At 39.5% G+C, this 26,267-nt stretch overlaps 1 protein-coding gene across 14 annotated transcripts in view; it reads left to right on the top strand.

The window, feature by feature from the left end:
* LOC127446741 (E3 ubiquitin-protein ligase MYCBP2) overlaps positions 1–26,267 on the top strand; it is a 155,032-nt gene that overhangs the window by 57,524 nt on the left and 71,241 nt on the right. For 11 of the 14 annotated variants that reach the window (XM_051707895.1, XM_051707891.1, XM_051707888.1 and 8 more), the window contains 19 exons: positions 755–900; positions 7,242–7,352; positions 8,569–8,673; positions 14,881–15,000; positions 15,165–15,246; positions 15,492–15,609; positions 15,719–15,923; positions 16,018–16,171; positions 16,484–16,656; positions 19,108–19,233; positions 19,351–19,478; positions 19,575–19,666; positions 19,962–20,096; positions 20,189–20,272; positions 20,364–20,460; positions 20,826–21,018; positions 22,962–23,236; positions 25,141–25,362; positions 25,751–25,942. In XM_051707895.1, the coding sequence (XP_051563855.1) occupies positions 755–900; positions 7,242–7,352; positions 8,569–8,673; positions 14,881–15,000; positions 15,165–15,246; positions 15,492–15,609; positions 15,719–15,923; positions 16,018–16,171; positions 16,484–16,656; positions 19,108–19,233; positions 19,351–19,478; positions 19,575–19,666; positions 19,962–20,096; positions 20,189–20,272; positions 20,364–20,460; positions 20,826–21,018; positions 22,962–23,236; positions 25,141–25,362; positions 25,751–25,942 (2,758 nt within the window). The remainder of the gene's footprint in view (positions 1–754; positions 901–7,241; positions 7,353–8,568; positions 8,674–14,880; positions 15,001–15,164; positions 15,247–15,491; positions 15,610–15,718; positions 15,924–16,017; positions 16,172–16,483; positions 16,657–19,107; positions 19,234–19,350; positions 19,479–19,574; positions 19,667–19,961; positions 20,097–20,188; positions 20,273–20,363; positions 20,461–20,825; positions 21,019–22,961; positions 23,237–25,140; positions 25,363–25,750; positions 25,943–26,267) is intronic. The other 3 variants (XM_051707889.1, XM_051707902.1, XM_051707894.1) reach the window with 2 other exon arrangements.

The following is a 26,267-nucleotide window of genomic DNA, read 5'->3' as shown; positions in this document are numbered from 1 at the left end:
CATTTAAAAAAAGCATTTGCCAGCATTTGGCATTTTGACCTTTAGGGTGGGCACTAAGGTTCTCTTTTTGTTTTCTTTTTCCCTCTTTGCCGTGTTGCCATCCAACTTTGTGGACACAAGGAAAATCTAGAGGGGCAATGCCACCCCCCCTCCCCCTTTAGTCCCGGCCATGCTTTATCCATTTTCCAATGTCGTTAAAATAATGGCATGGAAGTAACCAGTGACCCCAAATGAATTGAAAGACACACCCCTTAGACACTGAATTAGACATTAATTAAATAAATAATATTTTATAATGTAAATCAACTGTGAATGAAGGAATATTCTAAATATTTCTGTGAGCAACCATTTAAACAGCCTAATAAGAATATTTTCTCATTTAGAACAAATCTTCAGTCGTTACTGTGGCACCGTGGTTAGCGTTCCAATCTTTTTAATATTCTTTAATGTCTGCTCTGACATAGCAACATTGGCTCAACCAGTAGTGTGAGTTTGTTGCAGAACTAAAAGTAATAATTATTTTCATTTTGCGTTTCACCTTTAAACAGTCTGTATGATGGTTCTTTAGTGCCATTTCAGTTTATTTATATACCTGAAAGAGGTATTGCACACACACTGTCAAATAAAAAGAGGGAAAAAAGTTATTATTACCGTCCATATAACAAAGCCATTGCATCAGTGATAGTCCTTATGTATATATAATAATTGTGCCTTTGGGTGTTCTGTGTCTGTGCTCTGTGTATTTGCTGTGCAGGATTTGTGGCTGTGGCTCTGGCGAGTCAGGCTGTTCATCGTGTGGCTGCTGTAAGGCTTGTGCCCGAGAGCTGGATGGTCAAGAGGCCAGACAAAGAGGAATTTTTGATGCTGTAAAGGAAATGATACCGCTGGACCTACTCTTAGGTAATCAACTGTCATTCAAACACATTCACTACAGCTCCATTGCCAAATCACTCTCCTGTTTGTGGGACATTTTCATGTCATTTGTTGAACCATTTCATGCATGAATTATGCAGATTATTGGATGGGCGGTATGACCAAAATTATATATTACTGTTTGAGTCATTTTAAAAACAGTAGATACTGTATATATATCATGATATAGGTTTACTGTATGTTTGGGTGTGAGTCTTTCAATTAAGATTTATTACAATGATGAAAATATCACAAACAATTTGTGCACTCAAGTTTTTTTATTATTTGCAAAATATTTATGCATGCAACAAATGATGCCACAGTTCCGTAAAGGTCATCTTCTGCCCTAGCAGAAACTTGTTCTTCCTAGGATGCTAGGGTAATCCATCCAGTGTTTTTGCTTTAGGTAGTTTGAAAAGTTGTTCATGCTTCTATCATCAAGTATGTTCTGGTTCACACCTAGTTTGGTGTTCCAGGCAGCCTCTTTCATTTGCTGCAGAGCTTCTTTTCTCATGTTCTCTCTTTCTTCATGTTGCCACACTGTGATTGGTCTTGAAATCTCAAAGTATCCATTTAGAGATCTGAACTCAGCTCTTGCCAGACTTGACTAGAGTTCACGATCTCTTTAAGGGGAACTTCTTGTACGAGTCAACTTTCTTTCTTTTTTGGTGGCTGCTGACTTTGGACACATGGTCCTGATGAGGTGCCTCCGAGTTTGGACAGCTTTCACATAAAGACTTGTCTGCACAGTACTTCAATTGGAAGTGACTTTGGGGTAGTTGTTTTCTTCTCGAGAACTCGTAGTCATCTTTTAGCTGTGGCCAATTGGTTCCTCATTGGCGGAGACATACACTTCTGTGCAACCAGAGTGCTTCAGGGTGACCCTCGCCGCGCAATGAAAAGCGCAGAACTGTAGGATTGTATGTACGCAACATCTAGTTCACAACATCAGAAGTTAAAACCTTTTTTTACTGCAGCTATTTATTTAAACAGTGTCAGACAGAATTAGAAAAAAACTTTAATCTCTCCACAGCACCTCATAAATACTGGAGCATTAAGGCTGATTTATGATTCTGCGTCTAACCTACGGCGTAGTCTCCACATATTGGCCAGTGTGTTGGTTTACATTTATAGTTCTGCGTTGGTGTCTGTGTCGTTTTGTGAGTACACAGCCAAAATGCTATTGTACTGAGAGAGAATGCATTAATGTCTGAAATAAATGTGCATTTAATAAATAAACAAAGGCAATGCAATTCGGGGATTCCAAGTATTTATTTATTTATTTTTATCCCCTTTTCTCCCAATTTGGAATGCCCAATTCCCACTACTTAGTAGGTCCTCGTGGTGGCGTGATTACTTACCTCAATCCGAGTGGCGGAGGACAAGTCTCGGTTGCCGCCCCTTCTGAGACAGTCATTCTGCGCATCTTATCATGTGGCTCATTGTGCATGACACCGCGGAGACTCCTCTTGTGGAGGATCATGCTACTCTCCGCGATCCACGCACAACTTACCACGTACCCCATTGAGAGCGAGAACGACTAATCCTGACCACGAGGAGGTTATCTCATGTGACTGTACCCTCCCTAGCAACCGGGCCAATTTGGTTGCTTAGTAAACCTGGCTGGAGTCACGCAGCACACCCTGTATTCGAACTCACGACTCCAGGGGTGGTAGACAGCGTCAATACTCGCTGAGCTACCCAGGCCCCGATTTCAAGTATTTATTAAATTATTGAAGCATTAAAAATTAGTTCATCAAAGGATGTAATATTTAGGTACATATAATTTATTATACATGTTGCCTGTGGAGAAAATGCAACGCTTCCTCTGATATCTTTTTTTGTCATGCTGGGGGCGTTCTCTTGTAACACAGTGGACCAATCACAGCTGTTGTGGTCTGCGTCGATGCGATGCGCAGTTACATTTTGGAAAAGGTGCACGACAGGCTGTGCCGTAGGTTTGACGCAGAAGCATAAATCGGCCTTTACTCACACCAAAGGATTTAATGTCCAACAGTGATCGTCTTGAAATGTATTGTTGATGTGGTGCTTTGATGGCTGTAACAGCAGTGCATTAAAGGAGTAAACCTAAAGCTTTAAGGAGACTAAAGTTCTTGCAGGTGGTTTTACCATGCTGACTGTTATTCACTGTTAAGCACAGCAAGTTATCATCATGGCAAAATGCTTTCTAAGAAGTTCTCTCAATTAATTTGAGAATTGTGTCTCCCATTAAAACCACTACCACTAAAAATATTGTTAGTAGTTGACTCCACTAATCGACTGGTTGGTTGTTTTTACAACCAGTCAATTAGTCGACCACCATAGCACATCCCCTAGCTTTACATTTTCAAAGTGTTCAGACTTTTGATTTTCACCTAGCAAGTAAAAAAATCCAATAGACCATTGAAGGAGGGTCCTGAATAGTATTTAGTGGCCTCTTTTGACTTTGGCCAACAACCACCCAGAACACCCTCCCTTGCAATATCCTAGCAATGGGATATACGACAGAATCTCTATTTGACGTGGCATATACAATGTCCAAAATAAACTTTTACCACACCTTTTTAGTACACTTATTTTAGTTGTTTTAATACAATTGTCACACAGAACCTGCCCAGTTTTACATTTTATCAAGGGGGGAAAAAAATAAGTGCAAACACCCTTCTCAGTTGGTCTACCTTTTTGAAAGAAAGAAAGAAAGAGAAAGAAAAAGGTTGATTCATGACAAAGGACATTAGACACTTTTGCTGAAACCTTTTTTTGTCCATTTACAAAAAATATTGATGACACTTTATATTTGATATAATTTTATATCATGCATTAAATAGAACATGATATAATTCTTAACAGATTAGTAAAAGATTTACAGTTGTTTATCAGAAGTTTACATACACTTAGGTTGAAGTCATTAAAACTAATTTTTTAACCACTCCACAGATTTCATTTTAGCAAACTAGTTTTGGCAAGCCATTTAGAACATCTACTATGTGCATGACATGAGTCATTTTTCCAACAATTGTTTACAGACAGATTGTTCCACTTTTAATTGACTATATCACAATTCCAGTGGGCCAGAAATTTACATACACTAAGTTAACTGTGCCTTTAAGCAGCTTGACAAATTCCAGAAAATGGTATCAAGCCTTTAGGCAATTGACCAATTAGCTTCCGATAGGCTAATTGGAGTCAATTGGAGGTGTACCTGTGGATGTAGTTTAAGGCCAGCGTTCAAACTCAGTGCCTCTTTGCTTGACATCATGGGAAAATCAAAAGTAATCAGCCAAAAATTGTGGACCTCCACAAGTCTGGTTCATCCTTGGGAGCAATTTCCAAATGCCTGAAGGTACCACATTCATCTGTACAAACAATAGTACGCAAGTATAAACACCATGGGACCACACAGCCATCATACTGCTCAGGAAGGAGACGCATTCTGTCTCCTAGAGATGAATGTAGTTTGGTGTGAAAAGTGCAAATCAATCCCAGAACAACAGCAAAGGACCTTGTGAAGATGCTGGAGGAAACAGGTAGACAAGTATCTATATCCACAGTAAAACAAGTCCTATATCGACATGACCTGAAAGGCTGCTCAGCAAGGAAGAAGCCACTGCTTCAAATCTGCCATAAAAAATCCAGACTACAGTCTGCAAGTGCACATGGGGACAAAGATCTTACTTTTTGGAGAAACGTCCTCTGGTCTGATGAAATAAAACACATCCCAACCGTGAAGCATGGGGGTGGAAGCATCATGTTGTGGGGGTTCTTTGCTGCAGGAGGGACTGGTGCACTTCACAAAATAGATGGCATCATGAGGAAAGAAAATTATGTGGATATATTGAAGCAACATCTCAAGACATCAGCCAGGAAGTTAAAGCTCGGTCGCAAATGGGTCTTCCAAATGGACAATGACCCCCAAGCATATCTCCAAAGTTGTGGCAAAATGGCTTAAGGACAACAAAGTCAATGTATTGGAGTGGCCATCACAAAGCCCTGACCTCAATCTGATAGAAAATTTGTGGGCAGAACTGAAAAAGTGTGTGCGAGCAAGGAGGCCTACAAACCTGACTCAGTTACACCAGTTCTGTCTGGAGGAATGGGCCAAAATTCCAGCAACTTATTGTGAGAAGCTTGTGGAAGGCTACCCAAAATGTTTGACCCAAGTTAAACAATTTGAAGGCAATGCTACCAAATACTAACGAAGTGTATGTATGACCCACTGGGAATGTGATGAATGAAAAAAAAAGCTGAAATAAATAATTCTCTCTACTATTATTCTGACATTTCACATTCTAAAAATAAAGTACTGATCCTAACTGACCTAAGACAGGGAATGTTTTCTACAATTAAATGTCAGGAATTTAATTTGAAATGTTGAAATGTGTTTGGCTAAGGTTTATGTAAACTTCTGACTGAATTAAAAGTTATATAAATTAAAATGACATTCATAACTATTTGAATGTATTGTACGTCTTCGACTAATGATCTGTATAATGTTTGTTATTGATGAAAATTATAATAAAGTGTTAACAATATATCTTATATGACATGCACATAAACTATCTCACATTCTTTATGGAAGCTGTCTTTACCCTGTAATTTACAAGTCCTACAAAGGTATAAGCTTTGCTTGTAAATATTAATTACATTACATAACTTATTGGCTGGCAGGCCGTTATGTGTGAGGATTCACTCTCTCTCCCTATGGGGCTGTGTGTGTGAATGTGAGAAAGTTAGAAAACAGCATTTTTTAATGCAATTATAACTTAAACGCTACCCTTAAATTTAACGTTCTCCAATTGCAAATTAAAAACTCTGCTGTTTCACCAGACTCGTGCTTGTCATAATTGGAAGTATTTTTTTTATCGCTGTGTGAAGCATAATTTGTGTATAAGGTCAAATGCATCTGTGAGTTTTTTTTTATTTGTATTTTTTTTTTATGGTTGTCATATACAGTTACGGTATACTGTCATTCCGCCCAGGCCCAGCCCAAATTCAGATCATCAGTCACTGGCTGCTTTGGCAATGTTGTGTTTGTCTATTTGCCTAGTACAGCAGCAGGGCTCCAGACTAAAAAAATGACTAAGGAGCCATTGGCTCCTAAACTGAAACATTTAGGAGCCAAATGGCTGTTTTAGCTGCCACATCACATAATTGCTTGATTCTTTGCTGAGAAAGTGACTCGAATTCAAACTGCTAACCTGAGCTCCTGAGTTCAAACGAGCTCTTGTCAGGTGATTCATTATACAGTAAAGACCCGGTTCAAAAAAGTAATTTGTATACGGCTCACGCTGTGTTTGCTGTTGACTGAAGCGCGATGACTTAGTGGATCTAATCCCATGCGTATTGGATTTTAGTGACGTAGTGGATGTTTTAATGCGCATGCGTATTCACATTTTAATGTTTTATTACTGTAGCGTACTTAACGGTCATTAATGCAGTAAATATTCATAGCACACAAACACACTTTTATATATTAGGACTGCACAATTAATTAAAATAAAATCGTGCTATGACATTGTGCGATTATTTAACCGCAAAAGGCTATGACGATTTAATTAAGTTAATAGACAAATCAGGCTGTTCGCTTCAAAGACTAGGCACACTGCTCTGTCCTGTCTATATTGTGTATAAGCATTATTACAGTGTATTCAGAGCGGTTCTGTGCTCCACAACTCCATCTCGTGCTCAGAGTAACAGATGTGCTCCATTTGGTTCTGTGTGGTGAGCAAAGCGCTCCAGATTCACTTTAATTTCACTTTTATACTTCCAAGGAAGTTTGACCACATGTTAATATACAAATACAAATAATTCACCCCATGGCATCAATGCACAGCAGAGGAGATGTTAAAATCAGGAGTACATTATAGTGAGGAGTATATTGCTTAATTTATATATTTGTTTTCTGTGGGTGAATAGATAAACAAGGAAAAGTAATTTACGAAATCCATGGTTATGACCATTTTTAAAAGCTATATTAAACAAATGTCTCAGTGTAATACTTGAATACTAAGTAATAATGTACTCAGTGTAACGCATAAGAACCAATCATCCACTATGCAGAGGATTAGATAAACTACGTCATCGCGCTACAGTCTGCAGCGAGGACCCTCTCACAGAAAGGGTGAAAAGCGGTGCGAGACACACATTTTAGTCGCAGTCTGGAGCCCTGAGTAGTACTGTACTATCTGTTTGTATTGTTGTGATCACCTCTCTGCTCTTTGTCTCTCACTGTCTTGCATTACGTTTCATGCTCATCATTCATCTGCCTGTGTTGTCTCTCATTTGTCTCCTCCTTTGTCCCCGTCCATGCTGGTCCTGTGTTGTTTTAGCTGTGCCTGTCCCTCCCCCCCCAGGCGTCAATATAGAGGAGCACATTCAGATTCGACAGGAGGAGAAGAGACAACGCATCAACCGCCGACACCGCCTGGAAGAGGGCAGAGGTATGATGCCTACATGAGCTCACCCCAGAAAAATTCACACACACACACACACACACACACACACAAACACCTCCTACCTGAACTATGATGTGTTGTTACAGCACTATGAAGCAATTTTCCAAATCTTCACAGAATTTACTACATGAACTAGGGTTTTTACTAGGGCTGGGTGATATTTTAAATATTCATTATATATTCGAGGTTTGTTGCTGATTTGTAAGGCAACATCAAACATCTACAGTCTGGAAAATGAACAGTATTACTCGCAAAGGAATTTTTTTTCTGATTATCATTAATGATAAATTGAAATGTTTATTAAACATTAGTTTCTCATGTCATATTTCTGTTGCGACTGTTTTATAAAAGCTATAAGCCACTCATGTATGTGTGTTACAGTGATTTTACCATGGTTATGGGGGTTTTAGATACTCTGCTTCACACCGTGCTATGTTATAATAGTGTTATATAACATTAGTGTTACGATGTTATTAATAGCCTCACTTAATAAGTTCAGCTTAAACTGGCAGTGTATCAATTCAAAATTCGGATTCAAGTTGATTTGCATTGCTTAGAAATGTTCACGGATATTTCTACGTGGTATCTTCCATGTATGAAATTTGTTGGTAAATATTGCTGTATTTTACTATGTATTGTTATATTGGTGCAATTAAACTAATATAATTAAATGTGATACTTTGTTGATTTAGTGAAAAACATTGTGGAAAACATGCCTTTTTTACTACAGGGTTCCCACAGTTATGGAAAACCTAGAAATATCAGACAATTTTGAAATATATCAAGATAAAATGTTTTATCTATATTGCCCAGCCCTTATCATGTTGTTAACTCAGGTCACAAAGTTTTGCACCATAATCTGCTTGCATTTGGCATTTGGGATTTCACATTCAGACACATCTCATCATTGACCATTTTCCAGTTCACATTCTATCTTATACAACCTTGATTATGAGCACATCATGCATTCTCCATTATGATTCCTTTCCTCTGGTTCAAGGATGTAGAATTATTTAGCTTCTAAGTAATACCCCCACCCTCACCCTCACATGAGCTTGTTTCCTCTGGGAGTGGGTTGCTTGTGGATGTTCCCTTCTCGCTTGTGTATTCATAATAAACCATGTGTTGTATACCATGCTTTTTTTCCATTTGTAAGATACTTTGCCCCATGCATGTGAAGGTTTCTGTCTCCCCCCCTCAGGCCCCCTTGTTTTCCCTGGTCCCCTTTTAATGAACCAGCGTGAGCAAGTGCTAGCCAGACTAAGACCCCTTCAGGCCTTTAAGCTAATGCGGGAGAAACTGAAAGGTACTACAGACTCCACCTGGAGCCCCATAATGCCCCTTTCTCTCCCTTTCCTCCGCAAACTCTGTCCTGTCGCCTCTTCCAGCTTTCTCTAGACACAGTTAAGATTCTCACTGTCTCACTCTCTCTTCTTCTGTCTCAATGGTGAAAAAATAAAGAATTACTCTTGGTCTTACCTCTCCTCTAGGCACTTTTCACAATTCGGTTACACTTACATTATAAGCACAAAACACGTATTTGTGAGAACTATTAAATATGTCCTAATTTTGACATTCTTTTGAATTATTCAATTAATCGTAGTACAAAAAATATATATTTAAAAAGCTAATTTAGTTTAATTATTTAATTAATATTAACAAAAATATTATGTTTAGCTGTGGCCCACATTTTACACGGAACTCTGTTATTGCATGATTTTTACCACACACACAAAAAAATAAAAATTATATTTATATATATATATATATATATAAAATTGTGAAACTCAAGAAGTAACATAATTTGGGTTCTTTCTACAGCATGGGAACACATAATACAATTTTTACACAAATTTAATTAAAAAAAAAAAAAAAATCATAATTGAAAATGAAATTCGATGAATTGCCCAGCCCTTCTGTGGCTATCTGCTTTCCAACAGCAATCGTGAATCCGTGGTCATGATTGACGTCAGGGCGTCAGCACCAGCATCTAGCGCCGCTTTGAACTCCACATGAAAAGCACTTGCTGACAAAAACATCTCATTCTGCGTGTTGGTGATAGTTAAGACTTGGCGTGCCTCTGTGCTAATTAAAATGCACCTTATTTAGGCTGAAAAATACATGATTTCTGATACTAGTTCCATCTAGGCTTGTTTTGTACAACAAATAGCGTTAAGAGCTCCTTTCCTCATCACTTTATCACAGGTGTGTGCGTCATTGTAGACTCCGGGCGGACACATCACAAAGGTTCTGCCCTTCCAACCAGTGTTTTTGCGGATTTATGCTGTATTAACGGTAAATGCCTTAATCGCGATTAAGGAAAATGTATGCGTTAAAAAATGTTAACGCATTAATTTTGACAGCTCCGTATTGTTTTTTTATTAATTAACATTAACCATGAGTAATAACTGTAAACATATGTCCATTGATAGTTCATGATACCTAATGCATTTACTAATGTTAACAGATGCAACCTTATTGTAAAGTGTGACCACATTGCATTAAATGTGCAACCCTGTTACATAGTTTTTTTATTTAATACTTTTTGTCTATTTCATTTTTGTTTACTTAATGTACTTTGCTCAAAAATAACAAAATCGCCCAAATCAGTGTTTAAAACTGTATTTAGGCATGTCCCGAAATTTGGTAATATGGTTGAAAAAATTGCTAACCTCATTTAAAATGAAAATACAAACAGCTCATACAATATTTCTGAAGGTTAAGCACATGCTTTCAATTATCATTTGTTGGAATAAAAAGAAAAAACCTTTTGGTGGAAAGTGCCTCTAACTTGAGTCAATTGGCTCTGTTGTATGTTGTGCTCAGTTCTTTTGTTAAACAAAAAAGAATAGAGAGAAAGGCACATTAATTATTAAGGGAAAGACAGTGGCCAAATATGATATCTTGGCTTAAAATAGAACCAGGCACTCTTTTGTCATTAATATTTTTGTCATCACATCTCAGACTGACTTTTAAGTTGCAGTTTTGGTTCAAGCATAGTTTTCAGAAGTGTCTAAAATAAATCCCAATGCATGGTCATTATAAATAGAACACTATGCCTCGTAGTTTTATTTTGAAACATTTAAATAATAGCCTCGCAGAGAGGCCTATCTTCACGTTGAAAGGTTCCATCTGAAAGCGTTTTCTTGTGCGATCAATCCAACCAATCCAGTGTTGCATGGAACTCTCCGTTTTACTCTTTACGTTATTATATATATATATTTGCACATGCAGAAGTTTGATTGCGAAGATGCATGTCTTCATTCTTGCATTGCCAGTCAAATGTTTGTACATATTTTCTCATTCTTTATTACTATTTTCCACATTTTAGAATAGTAGTTAGGTCATCAAAACTTAGTCCAACTTATCTATTTAGGTAAAGTATAATTTCAGTTTTGTAAAGAAATTTATACACAGGCACAGTTTTTTTTGTCTTTTATATCTTAAATTTCCTTTGAAGTATAAGGCTTTTAGATCAAAGTGTTTTTAAGATTACAAGACGTAAATTTAGTCCAATCCTTTCACTTTTGGATTGCTACCTTAGACTTGATTTGTACTGTATGGCAGAACATTTGCTGGTCTCCTCCATTTTAATCAGTGTGGAGTGAATCAGTCTCACTTTTCATGTGTTGCCTCATTGGGGTTGTGCCACAAATCGATGACAAATCAATTTTTATTAACCCCTGAGAAAGAAAATGTTTAAGGAGAGGGAATCAACTTCTCACTTTATTCATCTCCAAGTCAAAGATTATGCTACACATAATCATTATCAGTCACTTTGAAGGACTGGGTTGTGAACTTTGGTAATTTAGGCCTATATTATTTTCGAGTTGAAGTCTGTAATGACCTGGACTAGACAAAACATACACTATTGAAGTGAATAAAGATTTAAAGAACTAAAATGATGCACAATATTTGTACTGTTAATGTGGCATTGAGATCACTGGCCTTTTCTCTTACTCTTCTGTCATCGCAATTTGAAAGAAAACAGACACTGCGGTTAAACTGACTTAATGAACAATATACCATTAATTATTCCACTGGATTGAACTTGGAATATCTTGTTTCTCTCCCCAAATCCTCACTCGTGTCTCTCTCCCTTTTAAGTTATTGACTTAAAAATGTAAGTTACGAATGTAACTGGTTCTATGAATGCCAGAGGGCGGCTCAGCCTATGGATATTCCTGCTACGCTTAGTGGGGATTGAGACAAAATACTAACAAAGAGATGCGACAAAGCCCCCCCCCCCCCCCCCCCCATAAAATGCCGTGACACTTGTCACTCCTCCTCTGGAAACTTCTTGCGGATGTCCAGGTGACAAGGAACTCTGGCGGTCATCCAGCGTTCATAGAACCATAGTTACATTCGTAACTTATGTTCTATTTCATGCCTCCTGACTGCCAGGGGGTGGCTCAGTCTATGGATGACCAATATCAACAGTGTCAGGAGGACAACTTACCTCAAAATGGCTATTCAGGTGCAGACAAAACAGCTGCTTCCAAGCCAAAGACTGTAGTAGAAACTTTAAGGCGGTAGAATCTGTTGAAGGTATAGTGGGATGACCATTTTGCTGCTGCAAAGATGTCCATGAGAGAGACTCCTTTAATGGTGGCCCATGAAGGTGTGACACTCCTGACCGAGTGATACCACACCAGACTTGTTAGGAAACTTTCAGCCACACAATGAATGCGTAAAATCACCTCTTTCACCCTATGTGACAGTCACTGCTTTGACAGCGAAGACCCCAAGCCCTGCGCTCCAAAACAGACAAACAGTTTGTCCGTTTTGCGTATTGAGGTGGTAACAGAAATATAATGTCAAAGCACACGCACGGGGCACAAAAGTGAGCTGTGCTCATCTGACACGTCTGGAAAGGCATCTAAATCTATTGATTGGTTTACAAACTGCAGGGAAAATACTTTAGGCAGAATTTATGGATTAGGCCAGAGTGTCACACCTGTGAGGAGATCTTCCTTTGTCCAACAGTTCTTGCTTAAACTGTAGTATCCGTGCAACTAAACACTGCGTTGCAACGATAATTCGCTCAGTACACTAAGGCGCAAATATTTTTCACCAATTTTCATATAAGGCTCTAGTTGTCAACGCCCTAGTGTTATTCAATGTATTCTGAACCGAAAGATTTAAGTCGGTCAAGGGCTTGGCCCCAGGGGCCACACCCCGAGCTGTTGACAGAGGCTGAGTGTGCCACAACCCCCCAGCAGAGACGACAACATCCTTCCTTAATGGGATAGGCCATGGAGTCCCCCTTATAAGGGAGAACAGTAGAGCAAACCAGGGTCTGGCCAAGTTGGTGTTTTGAGTACAGTCCAGCCATCGACCTGCACCCATCTACATTTACATTTATTCATTTGGCAGATGCTTTTATCCAAAGCAACTTACAAAAGAGGAGTAATACATCATAAGCGATTCATCTTAAGGAGACAGCAGTACTGCTGCATTACAAAGTTTCACTAGCATCAGATAGTAGTATTCCAGACAGATTAGAGTGCAACAAGAATATATATATATATATATATATATATTTAAATAAAATGTACTCACTCATTACGCGGTCTTTGACCTTTGGGTGACCTTCGCATGGACCATGACGCAGGCGGTGCGCAGATAATGGCTGGTGCCGGACTGCCGAAAATGATTTTTGCAGAGGTCCTTTGCCTGCGGGGTTGGCAGCACCATAATTAACCGTGAATTGGGGACCTGATTGTTGTGTGGGTCAAAATCTATCCGGCCTGCGAAGTCCTAACTGCTGCCATCTAGACTCAGGCGTGTGTGGTGCTCTAAAGCATAAGTGGCTGCGGGTCCAAATAGGTGGACGGGTACAAAAGGTCATTTCCAGAGCTTGGACCTACATGCATCCGAGAGGAGTGTCTGAGCAAGCCATGCGTTGGGTTGCACTCGTGTAAGCATTGTTATAAGTCGTCCCAACTATCTGGTTATCAAGACCAAACCTTGCAGTGCTGACCCAATCGCATCCCTTAAAAAGTGCTCGGCACCTGACTGACTCACAGCCAAATCCTCTGTGAGTAGGAGGTGAGAGAGTGTGTTATCCATGCGGCCGATTCAGGCAGTGTGATTTTGCGCTCTCGTGATGTCACCATCCGTGTGTCTACATGGCATGCTGGGACATCGAACCTCGTTACCAACTGCCTTATCCGGAGAGATTACCAAGGAGGCTACACACGATCCAGGCCAAATTGTGCAGGGTCCGCCATATTCATCATAGCGTGAGCAACAAATGGCGGGTGAATTCTTTGAGCCGCTGTTTGAAAAGCTGTAACAAATTCTTCCACACATGCGTAACATTTGGGAATAGAAGTTAGCGCTTGTTTAGATGAGCATTGGAAAATGCACTCATACTAGGTGAGGGCTGCACTGGCTCCAAACCTAACTGTGCCAGGGATAAAGTGATAATGGCTGATACTAATCCACAGCCACTCGCTTGCGTATCATCCACTTCGTCCAAGCTTGCAGTGAGCTGCACGTCATCGAGCAAGGGAGATAACAGGCGAGTAGAGCCCAGGTGTGATCTTGAGGTCTCGGTTTCCTCTGGAGTAGAAAAAGAAGTAGTAGCAGTCATAGAGATAACATCATCATAAGCTTTGTCCTCGCTGTCATATTCATCTGTCCCCGCTGTCATATTCATCTGTCCCAGGCAGTAAGGCAGAGTCGGGAGTAGATGACTTGGTGGGTCGCGGCCCTGGAACAGGTTGGAGTTGCATGGGTCTGACAGGGCCTCCCAGAGGTGTTCGGGACAGAGACCCAAGGACCATTACATATGCCATATGTTGCATCTCTTTGTATTATATCTCGATCCCCGCTATACACAGCAAGAATATCCATAGGCTGAGCCGCCCTCTGTGGTCAGGAGGCATGAAAACATTTTCTTTACTTCTAATCCCTGTTAGCATCGTTTACTGTGAGAATGTTTCTAAAGTGGGGAAACACAGTGGACCAGAAAACTTATTTTTTTGTTAAAATGATAGAAAGCATTTTTATTAAGTCAGTTTTGTAAAATTCAGTAAAAGGCAGAAAAGTATCAGTTAACGCAACCTGCACAACTTTTTTCCTGTTCTTCCACTGTCAGTGCATGCCACGTTGCAAAAAATCATTTTATTTTGGCTATTATAATTTTGTTTGTTAAAGAACTTAAGCAAAATTGAGTGAGGTTTACGCCTTACACAAGAAAAAATTTGGCAGTGGGGTAGGAAAAACGTGTTTTCAATTTCAAATTTTGTTAGATTTCTCTGAAAACAAGACTTGCCTTATACCTTGTTGTTTTACTTTGCAAGTAAATGTGTCTTGTTTTAAATTTCCTTTCTCTATTTTTTTTTCTCTATTTTTTTTTCCTCTGAGGCACCAGTTCATTTTTCTTCTCAGGTGGTTTGCTGGCTTTGGCTTCACTCATTACCTTAAGCCATTCATCACTTCCTTCTGTCCTTGTCCGCACTTTTCCATCCATTTGCACAGACTCACGTTCTATTCTGTGTTATAGATGGCAGCAGTGAACGAGGGGACAAGGATGCCAGTAAGATCACTACCTATCCTCCAGGGGCCATGCGCTTTGATTGTGAGCTGCGAGCCATGCAGGTTAGCTGTGGCTTCCACCACTCTGGTGAGTGAATATCACTTCTGACCTTCATAACTTGACAGGAGGCCATTGTTCATGTTTCTTGTCATATGTTGGATCAATATTTTATGCTCCTGTTTTTTTAGATGTGACAATAATACATTGAATTACTATCTGTCCGTTTGTAATGGTAAACCTCTTTTTTGCAGTGGTATTAATGGAGAATGGAGATGTTTACACCTTTGGATATGGACAACATGGGCAACTCGGACATGGAGATGTTAATTCTAGGTAATGAAGCTTTAATAAAGATGGGAATTGTATGGAATGAAATTATTCAGGTACTGATTCCATTTCAATTCCAAAATCATTAACGGAACTGAAAGTCATAAAAAACATTTTTTAATTTTTATTTTTTTTCCCATCCCTCTAGATTGTTATAATCAGGGTTCCCTTGCTCATGGAAAATATAAGGGAATTTTATAATTGTAATTTCCAAGTCATATTAATTTCATTTGGTTTGGCTCTGCACACAGGGGGTCTCCCACTCTGGTTCAGGCTCTGTCTGGCTCCAGTACTCAGGTGACAGCAGGCAGTAACCACACTGCAGTGCTTCTCATGGATGGACAGGTCTTCACCTTTGGGAGTTTCTCTGTATGTTAGCTATTTTCCCCCTGAAATGAAGCTTCAGTTCAGATTTGTTATACATTGGCCTTTTATTTTGATTGGGAACTTGAAGATATATATTTTGTTGTCTTAACAGAAAGGGCAGTTAGGGCGACCAATTCTAGACATGCCCTACTGGAACGCCAAACCCTCTCCAATGCCCAACATTGGCGCCAAGTACGGCCGCAAGGCCACGTGGATCGGAGCCAGTGGAGATCAGACTTTCCTTAGAATCGACGAGGCACTCATCAACTCCCACGTCCTGGCCACATCTGAGATTTTTGCCAGCAAACATATAATTGGTACTTTCTCATTCTTGAAAAGGTCTTTGTATTAAGCTACTCTCTGTGTGTCTTATGGAAGACCTTGACTGTTGACATCCCTTCTGTTCTCTAGGTTTGGTTCCCACATCTGTATCTGAGCCTCCTCCCTTCAAATGCCTCCTTATCAACAAACTGGATGGGAGCTGCCGCACCTTCAATGACTCGGAGCAGGAGGATTTGCAAGGCTTCGGCCTCTGTTTGGACCCTGTGTATGATGTCATCTGGAGGTGAGGCGCATGGAGTCAGCATGTCATTAGGTTCTTGTCTCGGCCTTAAAGCACTGTACACACTTTCTCATTGTCATTTAAATGTATTCAGTGGTGACAAAAAGAATATTTAACGGAATAGTTCACTCAAAAATAAAACTTGTCATCAATTACTCACCCTGATGTCTATCCGATTCTGTATTATTTTCTTCCTCCCATCATAAAAGGATAATATGGAAATAATATTTGTGCATGTTCATTGATCAGTTTTGAAGGCCCATTCGATTATAATTGTTTGTCCTTTAATGACAAACCATCTTGCTTGTCTTCCAGGTTCTTACCATCTACACGAGAGATGTGTTGCTATAACGCAGTAATAGCAGATGCTCGTGTGCCCCCTGCCTCAGACATCCAGGCCCTCTGCAGCATCCTCAGTCCTGAGCTGGCTCTTCCCTCGGGCTCTCACGCCACCACCACCCGCTCCCATGGAGCTCTGCACATCCTGGGTACAACATCATCCTGTGACTCTCACTCATTCTAACTTTGCAGCACTCTCTTTTTAACCAGAATATCAAAACCTGTCAAGAATAGACATTACATTATGGCAGAGCATTCTTGCTAGCTTTTTCTCATTCACTTCAGATGTACAGATAGAAATTGGAACTGTTTGACTGACATCATCTAAGGAAAGGCACTCTGCATAATTTGTGTGGCTGACGAACAGATAGGAAAAGAGATTCATTTGATATTGCTCTTTCTGAACCACTTACTTCATGTTAGTTTTAAGACACACCCACTAGGTGTAGGAACCAAGAACAGGTTCAGAAGCATAAAAAAATAAAATAAAAAAAATCCTGGATCTGAATGATATTAGTATTTTTTTTTTTTTTTCCTTTTTCTCCTAATTTGGAATGCTCGATTCCCAGTCCGCTTTTTAAGTCCTCGTGGTGGCGTAGTGATTCACCTCAATCCGGGTGGTGGAGGATGAATCCCAGTTGCCTCCGTGTCTGAGACCATCAATCCGCGCATCTTATCACGTGGCTTGTTGAGCGCATTGCCACGGAGACATAGCTTGTGTGGTGGCTACCCTCCCTAGCAACCGGGCCAATTTGGTTGATTAGGAGACCTGGCTGGAGTCACTCAGCACGCCCTGGGATTCGAACTAGCGAACTCCAGGGTTGGTAGCCAGTGTCTTTTACCACTGAGCTACCCAGGTGTATATTGAACACCACGGTACAAAACTCTGGCTTTGTTCTCACTGGTTTCAAGAATGACAGCATATAGTGCAGTGTAGTCCGATTCATGAATGTTCTTTTTGATAAGTCCCTCCAGGATTTTGAGATCGCAAGAATTAATGCAAATTCAACCACTCTCCTCATTATTTGCTGTAGTTTGCAATTTTGTAAAATTTCAAAAAGAAAATCTGCGTAACGCAGTCAAGACATCTCCAACTGCACAGCCGCCCTTTTATCATCTCCACATAGGCTTGTCAACTGTCCCACATTAATCCCGTATTTTGGACGAAATGACGGCATACCATACGGGATGTCTAGTGCCCCGTATTGTAGAGCCTAGACGCTAGATCCTATTGTGTCACTATCAAAATTCTTGTCTAAACTTTTGCAGGACCACTGATGGCTCGCATACATAACAAATAAGAGTTGAATTTCCACACACTCTTCAGGAGCTGCTCTGAGTACGGTGTGCAGTGCAGGTCAATGACGGTCAGAGTTCATTTGGAGTGCTCACATTATGCACTGTTGCACCGGAAAATGAGACACAAAAGCATGTAATATATTCACTTAAAATAATATAGGATATAGGATTTAAAGTGCTGAATAACTGCAGTTATCTCAAATAATCACAGTTAGATAAAATGATCGCTGTCAGGCGATGTAATAATTGCAACAGTTCTGATTATTTATATATCTGTGTTTTTAGTTTACATTTTTATTGTAGGTCTATTTTAACCATACCAAAGTTTACTTGCATTGTCTGAGACTGAGATTAAGGGTCTTCTATTGAACTCGTATTGGCCATATCATGGGTTTCACCTCATAAATGTATGGTATTTATGTATTTATTATTTTCTCCTTGATAACTACATATCATTATTATTCCCTAAAATATTTACTGGTAATTGCACTTATACTGTCATTTAAACAAATTACACAAGTATACTATGATTTTTTTGTGACTTCACTGCAAAACAACACAAAAAAGCAAATAGCATTGCACATTTTTGAGAAAAGACGTAGCAAATTCTGTCATTTTGAGCTGCAATAGTCAATAAATGTGGCGCAAAATCCTGGTGGGATTGTTTAATGATTCGGTCAAATAGACTCACACATTTTTTCAAAATCATGAGTTATTTGTTTGAATTGAAATGATTGAACTCTTACTGAATTGGTCGAGGTGTGCGACTGTAAATGAGGAAATATAGACATTTTGAACTTTAGTGGAAAACCAAAAGCTTTTCTAGGAAAAGTGATTTAGAAAGTAACTTAAAAGTAAAATAAGTAATGAGATTACTTTTTTTAGATGAAGTAATCAGTAAAATAATCGGATTACATTTTTTGAGACGTGATTAGTAATTTCTAATAGATTACTTATTTTGAGTAACTTACCCAACACTGTTTATGACATTGTGTAATAGTCATATTCGACACATAATTAATTTTGTTGTTATAAGTGATAGCCTACTTTTCAATTTTTTTTAAGAAAAACAGCAAATATAGAATTTGATTTAAAAAAAAAAAGTTTACATTTTTATTTTATTTTTATCAATATTGGAATCGTTAAGGAACAGGTGTCTTTAAGAGGAACTGGAATGTGAGCCAGAATTGTTAAAGTCTTACAGTACCTAGCCCAAATACCCACAGCCCAGCAGGCTCTACTCTTAAGATGTAATGTCTTAGTTGTGATTGGTTAATTTGAATGATTTGCTCTGTGTGTAGGTTGTCTTGACACACTGGCTGCTATGCAGGAGCTGAAGATGGGTGTGGCCAACGCTGAGGAAGAGACCCAGGCTGTGATGAAAGTCTACTCTAAAGAGGACTACAGTGTGGTCAACCGCTTTGAGAGTAAGATCATACAAAGTCACATGTATTTTTATGACACAGCTACTATAATCGTCTTATGTTGAGTGCATGCTGAACGTGAGGTTGTTTGAATGACGTTTTGCTCAATGGTGTTTGTAGGTCATGGAGGCGGCTGGGGTTACTCTGCACACTCTGTAGAAGCCATCCGCTTTTGCGCTGATACTGACATCTTATTAGGGGGTTTGGGTCTTTTTGGTGGCCGAGGGGAGTACACTGCAAAGATCAAGGTCAGGTGCTATTTGAGTGTCTACTTAGTTTTTACTTTCAGCCCTTTTCATGCTTAATTGTGAAGCTGTGATTGACAGCTGCATTTGTCTTTGCAGCTGTTTGAGCTTGGCCCTGATGGAGGAGACCATGAGACAGATGGAGATCTATTGGCCGAAACAGATGTTTTGGCCTACGACTGTGCTGCTCGGTACTAATAATATTAATATTATTAAATGTAATTCTTCATTGAACGTTGGTGTCTTTTGTCATATTTGTGTTTCTTCTGTTTTATTAAAGCAGTATTTTTCTTGAAGCCATATGTTGCGTTGAAAAAAAAAAAAAACCCCACTTCCATTTATCGTCCAGTTGGGAACAGTAACCTGCATACTGTGTGTGATAATCTCAAAATGGCCAGATTTACAAGCACGAAAGGCTTTAGATTCATATATGTGGTTGTTAAAGACTGATCTAATGATTTGTGATGGTTTGTTTTGTGAATGCAGGGAGAAGTATGCCATGATGTTTGATGAGCCTGTGCTACTTCAGTTGGGCTGGTGGTATGTGGCGTGGGCTCGTGTGTCTGGACCCAGCAGTGATTGCGGCTCTCATGGCCAGGCAACCATCACCACTGACGATGGGTACCAACAGCTCATTATTTGACTCCTGTGATTATTACAGCATGATTGTTCTAGAAGCCAATAATAATCATGTTGTGCTCTTTCTCCTGCAGTGTGGTCTTTCAATTCAAGAGCTCCAAGAAATCAAACAATGGTACTGATGTGAATGCTGGACAGATTCCTCAACTACTGTACAGGTACAGGAGGAGTTTTGTTCTGTTCTGGTTACTCAGGTAAATGAGGTACAGACTTTCTTTCACTCACTTGTTTGGTTGTGATTTTTTTCAGGTTGCCCTCTAATGATGGGAACGCATCCAAAGGAAAGCAGCAGAGCAGTGAGCCTGTGCACATCCTCAAGCGATCTTTCGCCAGGACTGTCTCTGTGGTATGTGCATCCAGAGTAAAGCTGCAGCTCACAACTATTTGGATAATAGCTGAATCTCTGAAGTATTTTTATGATTTTGACATCTTGCCAAGCAAACAGTGTGCTAATTGAAGGCTATACAGAAACAAATGAAAATGTATAAATTGTTGAAGATTTGTAGAAATTGGGAAAGGACCAGTGCACAGCCACTAATGCCGAAGGTGTTCCATGGGATGTTATTCTTCTTTTAGGAAATCTCCTGACAATTGGTGCTTTATTCCAGGTGGTCTATCCGCTTTGCACAGTCAGAAAGAAGCAGCCCTGTTAGTAATAGCTCAGATCTTTGTGTAATTTTCCAGTTGTTTGTGTGTGTGTTCTTGTGTCAGGAGTGTTTCGAGTCTCTGCTGAGTATCCTGCACTGGAGCTGGACCACACTGGTATTGGGTGTGGAGGAACTCCGAGGACTGAAGGGTTTCCAGTACACGGCCACCCTTCTGGACTTGGAGCGTCTACGTTTTGTGGGCACATGCTGCCTGCGACTGTCGCGTGTCTACATCTGTGAGATCTTCCCCATCTCTGGTATTTTATCTTCTCTGTTATATTTACATCACCATCAACATAAAGTGTTGTTAAGGCATCGTCCCTCCAACTGACTCGAAACAACAGTTTTGGTAGGGGATGTTACACTGCCAACTGTATTTGTTGAAATCTCTCACCCTCTTCTCTAAAATTCCCTGTCACAGATTGCAACTAGGGATGTTCATGATTAATCAGTAATTGATTAATTGTCATTAATTATTTCTTTGGTTAAACATATCCATTGTCGATTAATCAGTTTCAGCAAAGTTATGCGCTCTGCAGTTTGCACGCTGCAAAATGTCACGATCGCCATAAAAACACGCACTCTTGTCTTGGTTGTGTAAAAAATAAATAAATGAAGCAAATCAGTGCAAAATAAAAACGAGGACCGCACATGCAATCATTGTAATAGACTGAATTAAGATGCAATTCATGGGGTTACTTTATCCTGTAAATGTGTATGATTGTGTATTTGTCTCTTCGGGGATTGCCGTAGTAAATGAGAGAGTAAATGAAAAAATAGTTCGGCTAATGGGACTCCTGTCTGAGTTACATTGATTATCAGACTAGGAATGCTGGGCACTGCTTTCACTTTGTTGACACTGTGCTAGTAGACCGTGTCACCTGCTTTTATTGTTATGCACTGAATAGATGTCACATGTGGAGTTCCCTTGAGTTACAGATGCATTCTATATTGATTAGCGGGGTCTTCTGTCACTCAAGTCCTTTAAGCACTTGTAATGAAGAGTGAGACAGCTTTGGACCAGTGTGAAAGCTGTTACGTAGAACCTTTGTCCAGCTTTTAATGATCTGGAAAATGAATAGTCTTGCATAGCCAGACCTTTGACCAATTGCATAAGGTCTAGGCCACATTGCAGATTATTCTGGCCAAGAACTGCCCTAATAAAATAGCAGAAAATATGTGTAGGCAAATCAGAATAAACAGTTCTGCTTGTGGATATCTCATTTTATTGATACTAAGTGCCTCAAACAAAACTTTAATTGGACGACATTAACCTTGCTAAATTTGGCAGATGCAGTGATTACAGAATGTCATACTCAAATGGTACGTTGTACATGACTTTTGCTTCCAGCTGGACTGAAAAAAATACAATAAAAAAGACAGCCATTCAGATGTGCAGTTTTGTGTGCAAAATGCAGTATGCAGTATGAGACTGCCAAATAAAGTTTTAGACCTCATTTACACGTGGTATTACGATTCGTCTCGGGTAATCCGATCACATGTGGTCAGGTGAGACACATTGCTGTTTACACATGGTCGCTTAAATGTGTCTCCTGTGACCACTTGTGATCGAATTAGGAAAGGAGTGTTTCATGAAATCATACATCACTCACTATGTCAGTGTGTTACTGCTTGATAGTAAAGCGCAAAAAAGTCAGAAAAGACAAAGAAAGGCAAAAAAAACAAAAAAACGGAGCGCTGTTCCTCCCAGGTGCAGTTGAAATTGAATCGAAGCACAAGCACAATATGTCAAGCGGCATTATACGTTATTTTAGTGTATTACCTGTATTAAAGGAGATTCAGGTGTTCGTGTTTCTGTATTGATATCAGAGACACCAAAGAAGATCCGTGAATCTCTCGTAATTCTGTATGTATCCACTTTTTAAAATTGTCCGTTCGGACGGTTATTTCTTTTTAAAGCCTCTCATAATCAGTGTAAACACTTGTTTTAGCGCAGCGGTTGATTAACAGGTGAGGGGTGGTGCTTCACTGCTGCCGGGACGCATACAGGATGGATTAGCATTTACACCTCAAATGTGATGTGGTCACATGCGTTTTTGACCACATTCGTATGTGGTTTTAGACCCAGTTTAGACCTGTATTTAGGGCTGACCACATGTGATCGGATCACCCAAAATGCATCTTAATACCAGTTGAAAACGGGGCCAGAGTGTCACTGTTTGTGTCTTGTCCCATCTAGCCAACACCAAAGCAGTTGTGGAGGAATCCAGCAAGCTGGCCGAGTGTGTAGGAAAGACCCGCAGTCTCCTGAAGAAGATCCTGTCAGAGGGGATGGACAACTGCCTGAACAAGTTGGACAATGATCCTCAGGGTTATCTAAGTCAGCCCCTCATGCTGCTGGAGGCTGTGCTGCAAGAGTGCCACAACACCTTCACCGCATGCTTCCACTCATTCTACCCCACACCAGCCCTCCAGTGGGCCTGCCTCTGTGACTTACTCAACTGCCTCGACCAGGTAATCACTCTTAATCATAACACAGAGACAGGAGTTTGAGGTTGTTGTTTGTAAGTACCCCGAAATCAGCAACAAGGCTGATGCTGCCTCATTTGAGCCTGTCTATAAATAATAAATGGGTTAATGTCATGAAACCTGGGCCTGGGTCATATTTCACCCCTAATGAAAAGAAAGAAAGAAATGAAAGTAAATGAAGCCTTTTTTTGACCATTAATGATATTTTTTGTATTGTGACGTTACTTTCCTGATAATTAAGCATATTCCCCCTCCAAATCTCATTACTAAAATTCATAAAAATGTATATAAGACGTGTCGGAATGCATTACCACATACGATTAGTAATATTTTTTGCACGATCAATGCATTTACTAATTTGACGTTCGATTCTGACATTTTATTCAGCTCCCTATGAGTTCTGAACACTTGCTGGAGTATGACGGAACTTTTGCAATGTTCCCGGTAGAGCCCGACCGATATGGGATTTTTGAGACCGATACTGATTTTAGAGGGAGAAAATTCACAGATTACCGATATGGTGGCCGATATAGTTAATTTTTGAACTGGAATGAAAACAGACCTTTTATAGCTAAATAAATAGCTAAATAAACATCAGTTCTGTTTAGTATCAGTCAAATGCTGACCATTAAAATAAAAATAAAATAAATAGCTAAATAAACATCAGTATTGTATGTTTAGTATCAGTCAAATGCTGACCATTAAAATAAAGAATAAATAAACATAAAATAAATAGCATAATAAATAACAGTACTGTGTTTAGTATCAGTCAAGTGCTGACCAATAAAATAAAGAATAAATAAAAATAAAATAAATTGCTAAATAAACATCAGTATTACTGTTTAGTATCATTTCAGTATTTCAATCTGCTACATTACTTACTGCACTGACAAACTATAGCTGGCTAACATCGCAAACAGATGTGATAAACATGAGTGACATGGTTGTCAGGGATAAGTTTAATGTTATATTAGTTATATTGAAAAGGGAAAATGATGGGGTCATTGTTTATTAACTTTCCAGTATGTATTTCACTAACTAGTTAGCAACTTACCACGAAGACACCGCTCAACTCTGCACCGTTTAACTCCACCCTGTCTGCAGAGCCACCGTCAGTTCAGAGTCAGCTCTGTAAACAATGGAGTCGGAGCGCGCTCTGCTGGACAAACTACGTAATGACATCAATTCTAAAGCATTGTTTTCTGCATTTTATGTTCTGAAAAAACGTTTTCTGCGCATATCTGTAAAATATACATGGATATCGGTGAAAGGCTAATATCGCACACACCACAAACACGCACAACAACAGCGATTCCGAGTCAATGACCAAGTGATGGAGAAAGGACTTCTTTATCGTAATTATTTTGTACATAACAATCCCAGATAGATGTGACTATGATAGATAGATATACATAGGTATGACAGAAGCAGTAAAAGAGTAGTATGGGTAGTATGCCATTCTGAACTCGGCCATTTTCTGCAGCGCTTTTCATTGTAGAGTTCAAACTTCAAAGTGGTGTGTTGACATCCTGAATCATGTGAATGTAGCTGTAGCAAAGTATATAGCCACAGCCTTTCGACCGATAATATTGTAGGGGGATCAGGGTTTTAGAGGTTGAATGTGTATTGCAATTAATACGCACCCTATGGTGACAAGTTCTTTCAATTAGTCAACCTCTCTCTTTGGGAATTGTTTAATACTACTTGAATTGGTGCCATTTTAGTTTATTTTTATCTTTACACTGTGGAAGACTTTGTTCTGATGAATAGGAGCTCTAAAATATATGGCACACTAAATTAAATAGATCCATTCAAAAAGAAATGTGCACATTTTGTTAAAATTGCAACAAGAGCTTTAGTGATCTTAACATTGACTTGTCGATCTGCAGGATATTCAAGAGGCGAATTTCCGCACATCAAGCAGTCGTTTGCTGGCTGCAGTAATGTCGGCACTGTGTAACACATCAGTCAAGCTGACCTCCATCTTGCCCATCGCGTACGACGGAGAGGTGCTGCTGCGCTCCCTCGCCAAGCAGGTCAGTACGGAAAACGACTCGGCCCTTGCTCACCGCTTCCCCCTGCTGGTGGCACACATGGAGAAACTCAGTCATGTGAGTACTCACCCTGTCCTTTTAAATTATGACAATAAAAAATTATTGGGACTCGTTGAAGGTGTGGCCTGTTTATTAGTGCACATGCTTAGTCTTATGTGGGCACCTGAAGTTCAAATACGGCGTGGTGTGTTTAAAGTTAATGGTTTTTTGTTGTTTTAATTCACAACAATCTAGAAAAGAAAGAGGATTAAAGAAACATTGTTTGCTTAGAATGATTTGGATACATCTGATATATGGACACACTACAACAGGTCAAACCTTTAACATATAGGTCATGTATTTGAAATCCATTTCGCACACCTACTTTAAACAAGAATTATCAAAACAAATTTTAATCCGACGTTTGTGTGCTTCAAAATTTTGTTCTTTTTGGTATTTTGTTTAGATGGAGGAGAATCTGATGGGTATGACGACGTTCCGGGAGGTTCTGGAGAAGATGCTTGTGATTGTGGTTCTTCCTGTGAGGAAGAGTCTGAGGAAGGAGGTGGAGCTCTTCTCTCCTCATCTTGTGTCCAACACGTGTGGTCTGCTGGCCAGTATTGTCAGTGAACTAACTGCCTCTGCTCTTGGCTCTGAGGTTAGATGGACAAATCTCATACTGTCTCTTTTTATCTCTCTCTGTCCCACTCCCACCTCCCTTCCTCTCTTTCTCACATACACACCAGAGTGTGTGAGTGGAATGGAGTGACACCTCCCCGCTCAAAGTGTTCTCCTTTAAGTAATCGTTTAAATAACTGTTTTTATATTTTATGTTTAATGAAAACATGCTACAAATAATCCATCTGTTTATAACAAATGTAACGCTGTGTGCTTGTGCATACAAATACAAATTTTACCCTGTGAGTGACAATATGCTGTGTGACACCCTATTTGTTTGTAAAATAATGTTATAATGGACAGAA

Source organism: Myxocyprinus asiaticus, chromosome 10 (assembly GCF_019703515.2).
Source record: "Myxocyprinus asiaticus isolate MX2 ecotype Aquarium Trade chromosome 10, UBuf_Myxa_2, whole genome shotgun sequence".
NCBI classification, from domain to species: domain Eukaryota; kingdom Metazoa; phylum Chordata; class Actinopteri; order Cypriniformes; family Catostomidae; genus Myxocyprinus; species Myxocyprinus asiaticus.
Note: the sequence above shows the minus strand (reverse complement) of the source record. Positions and strands in the feature narration are given on the sequence as shown.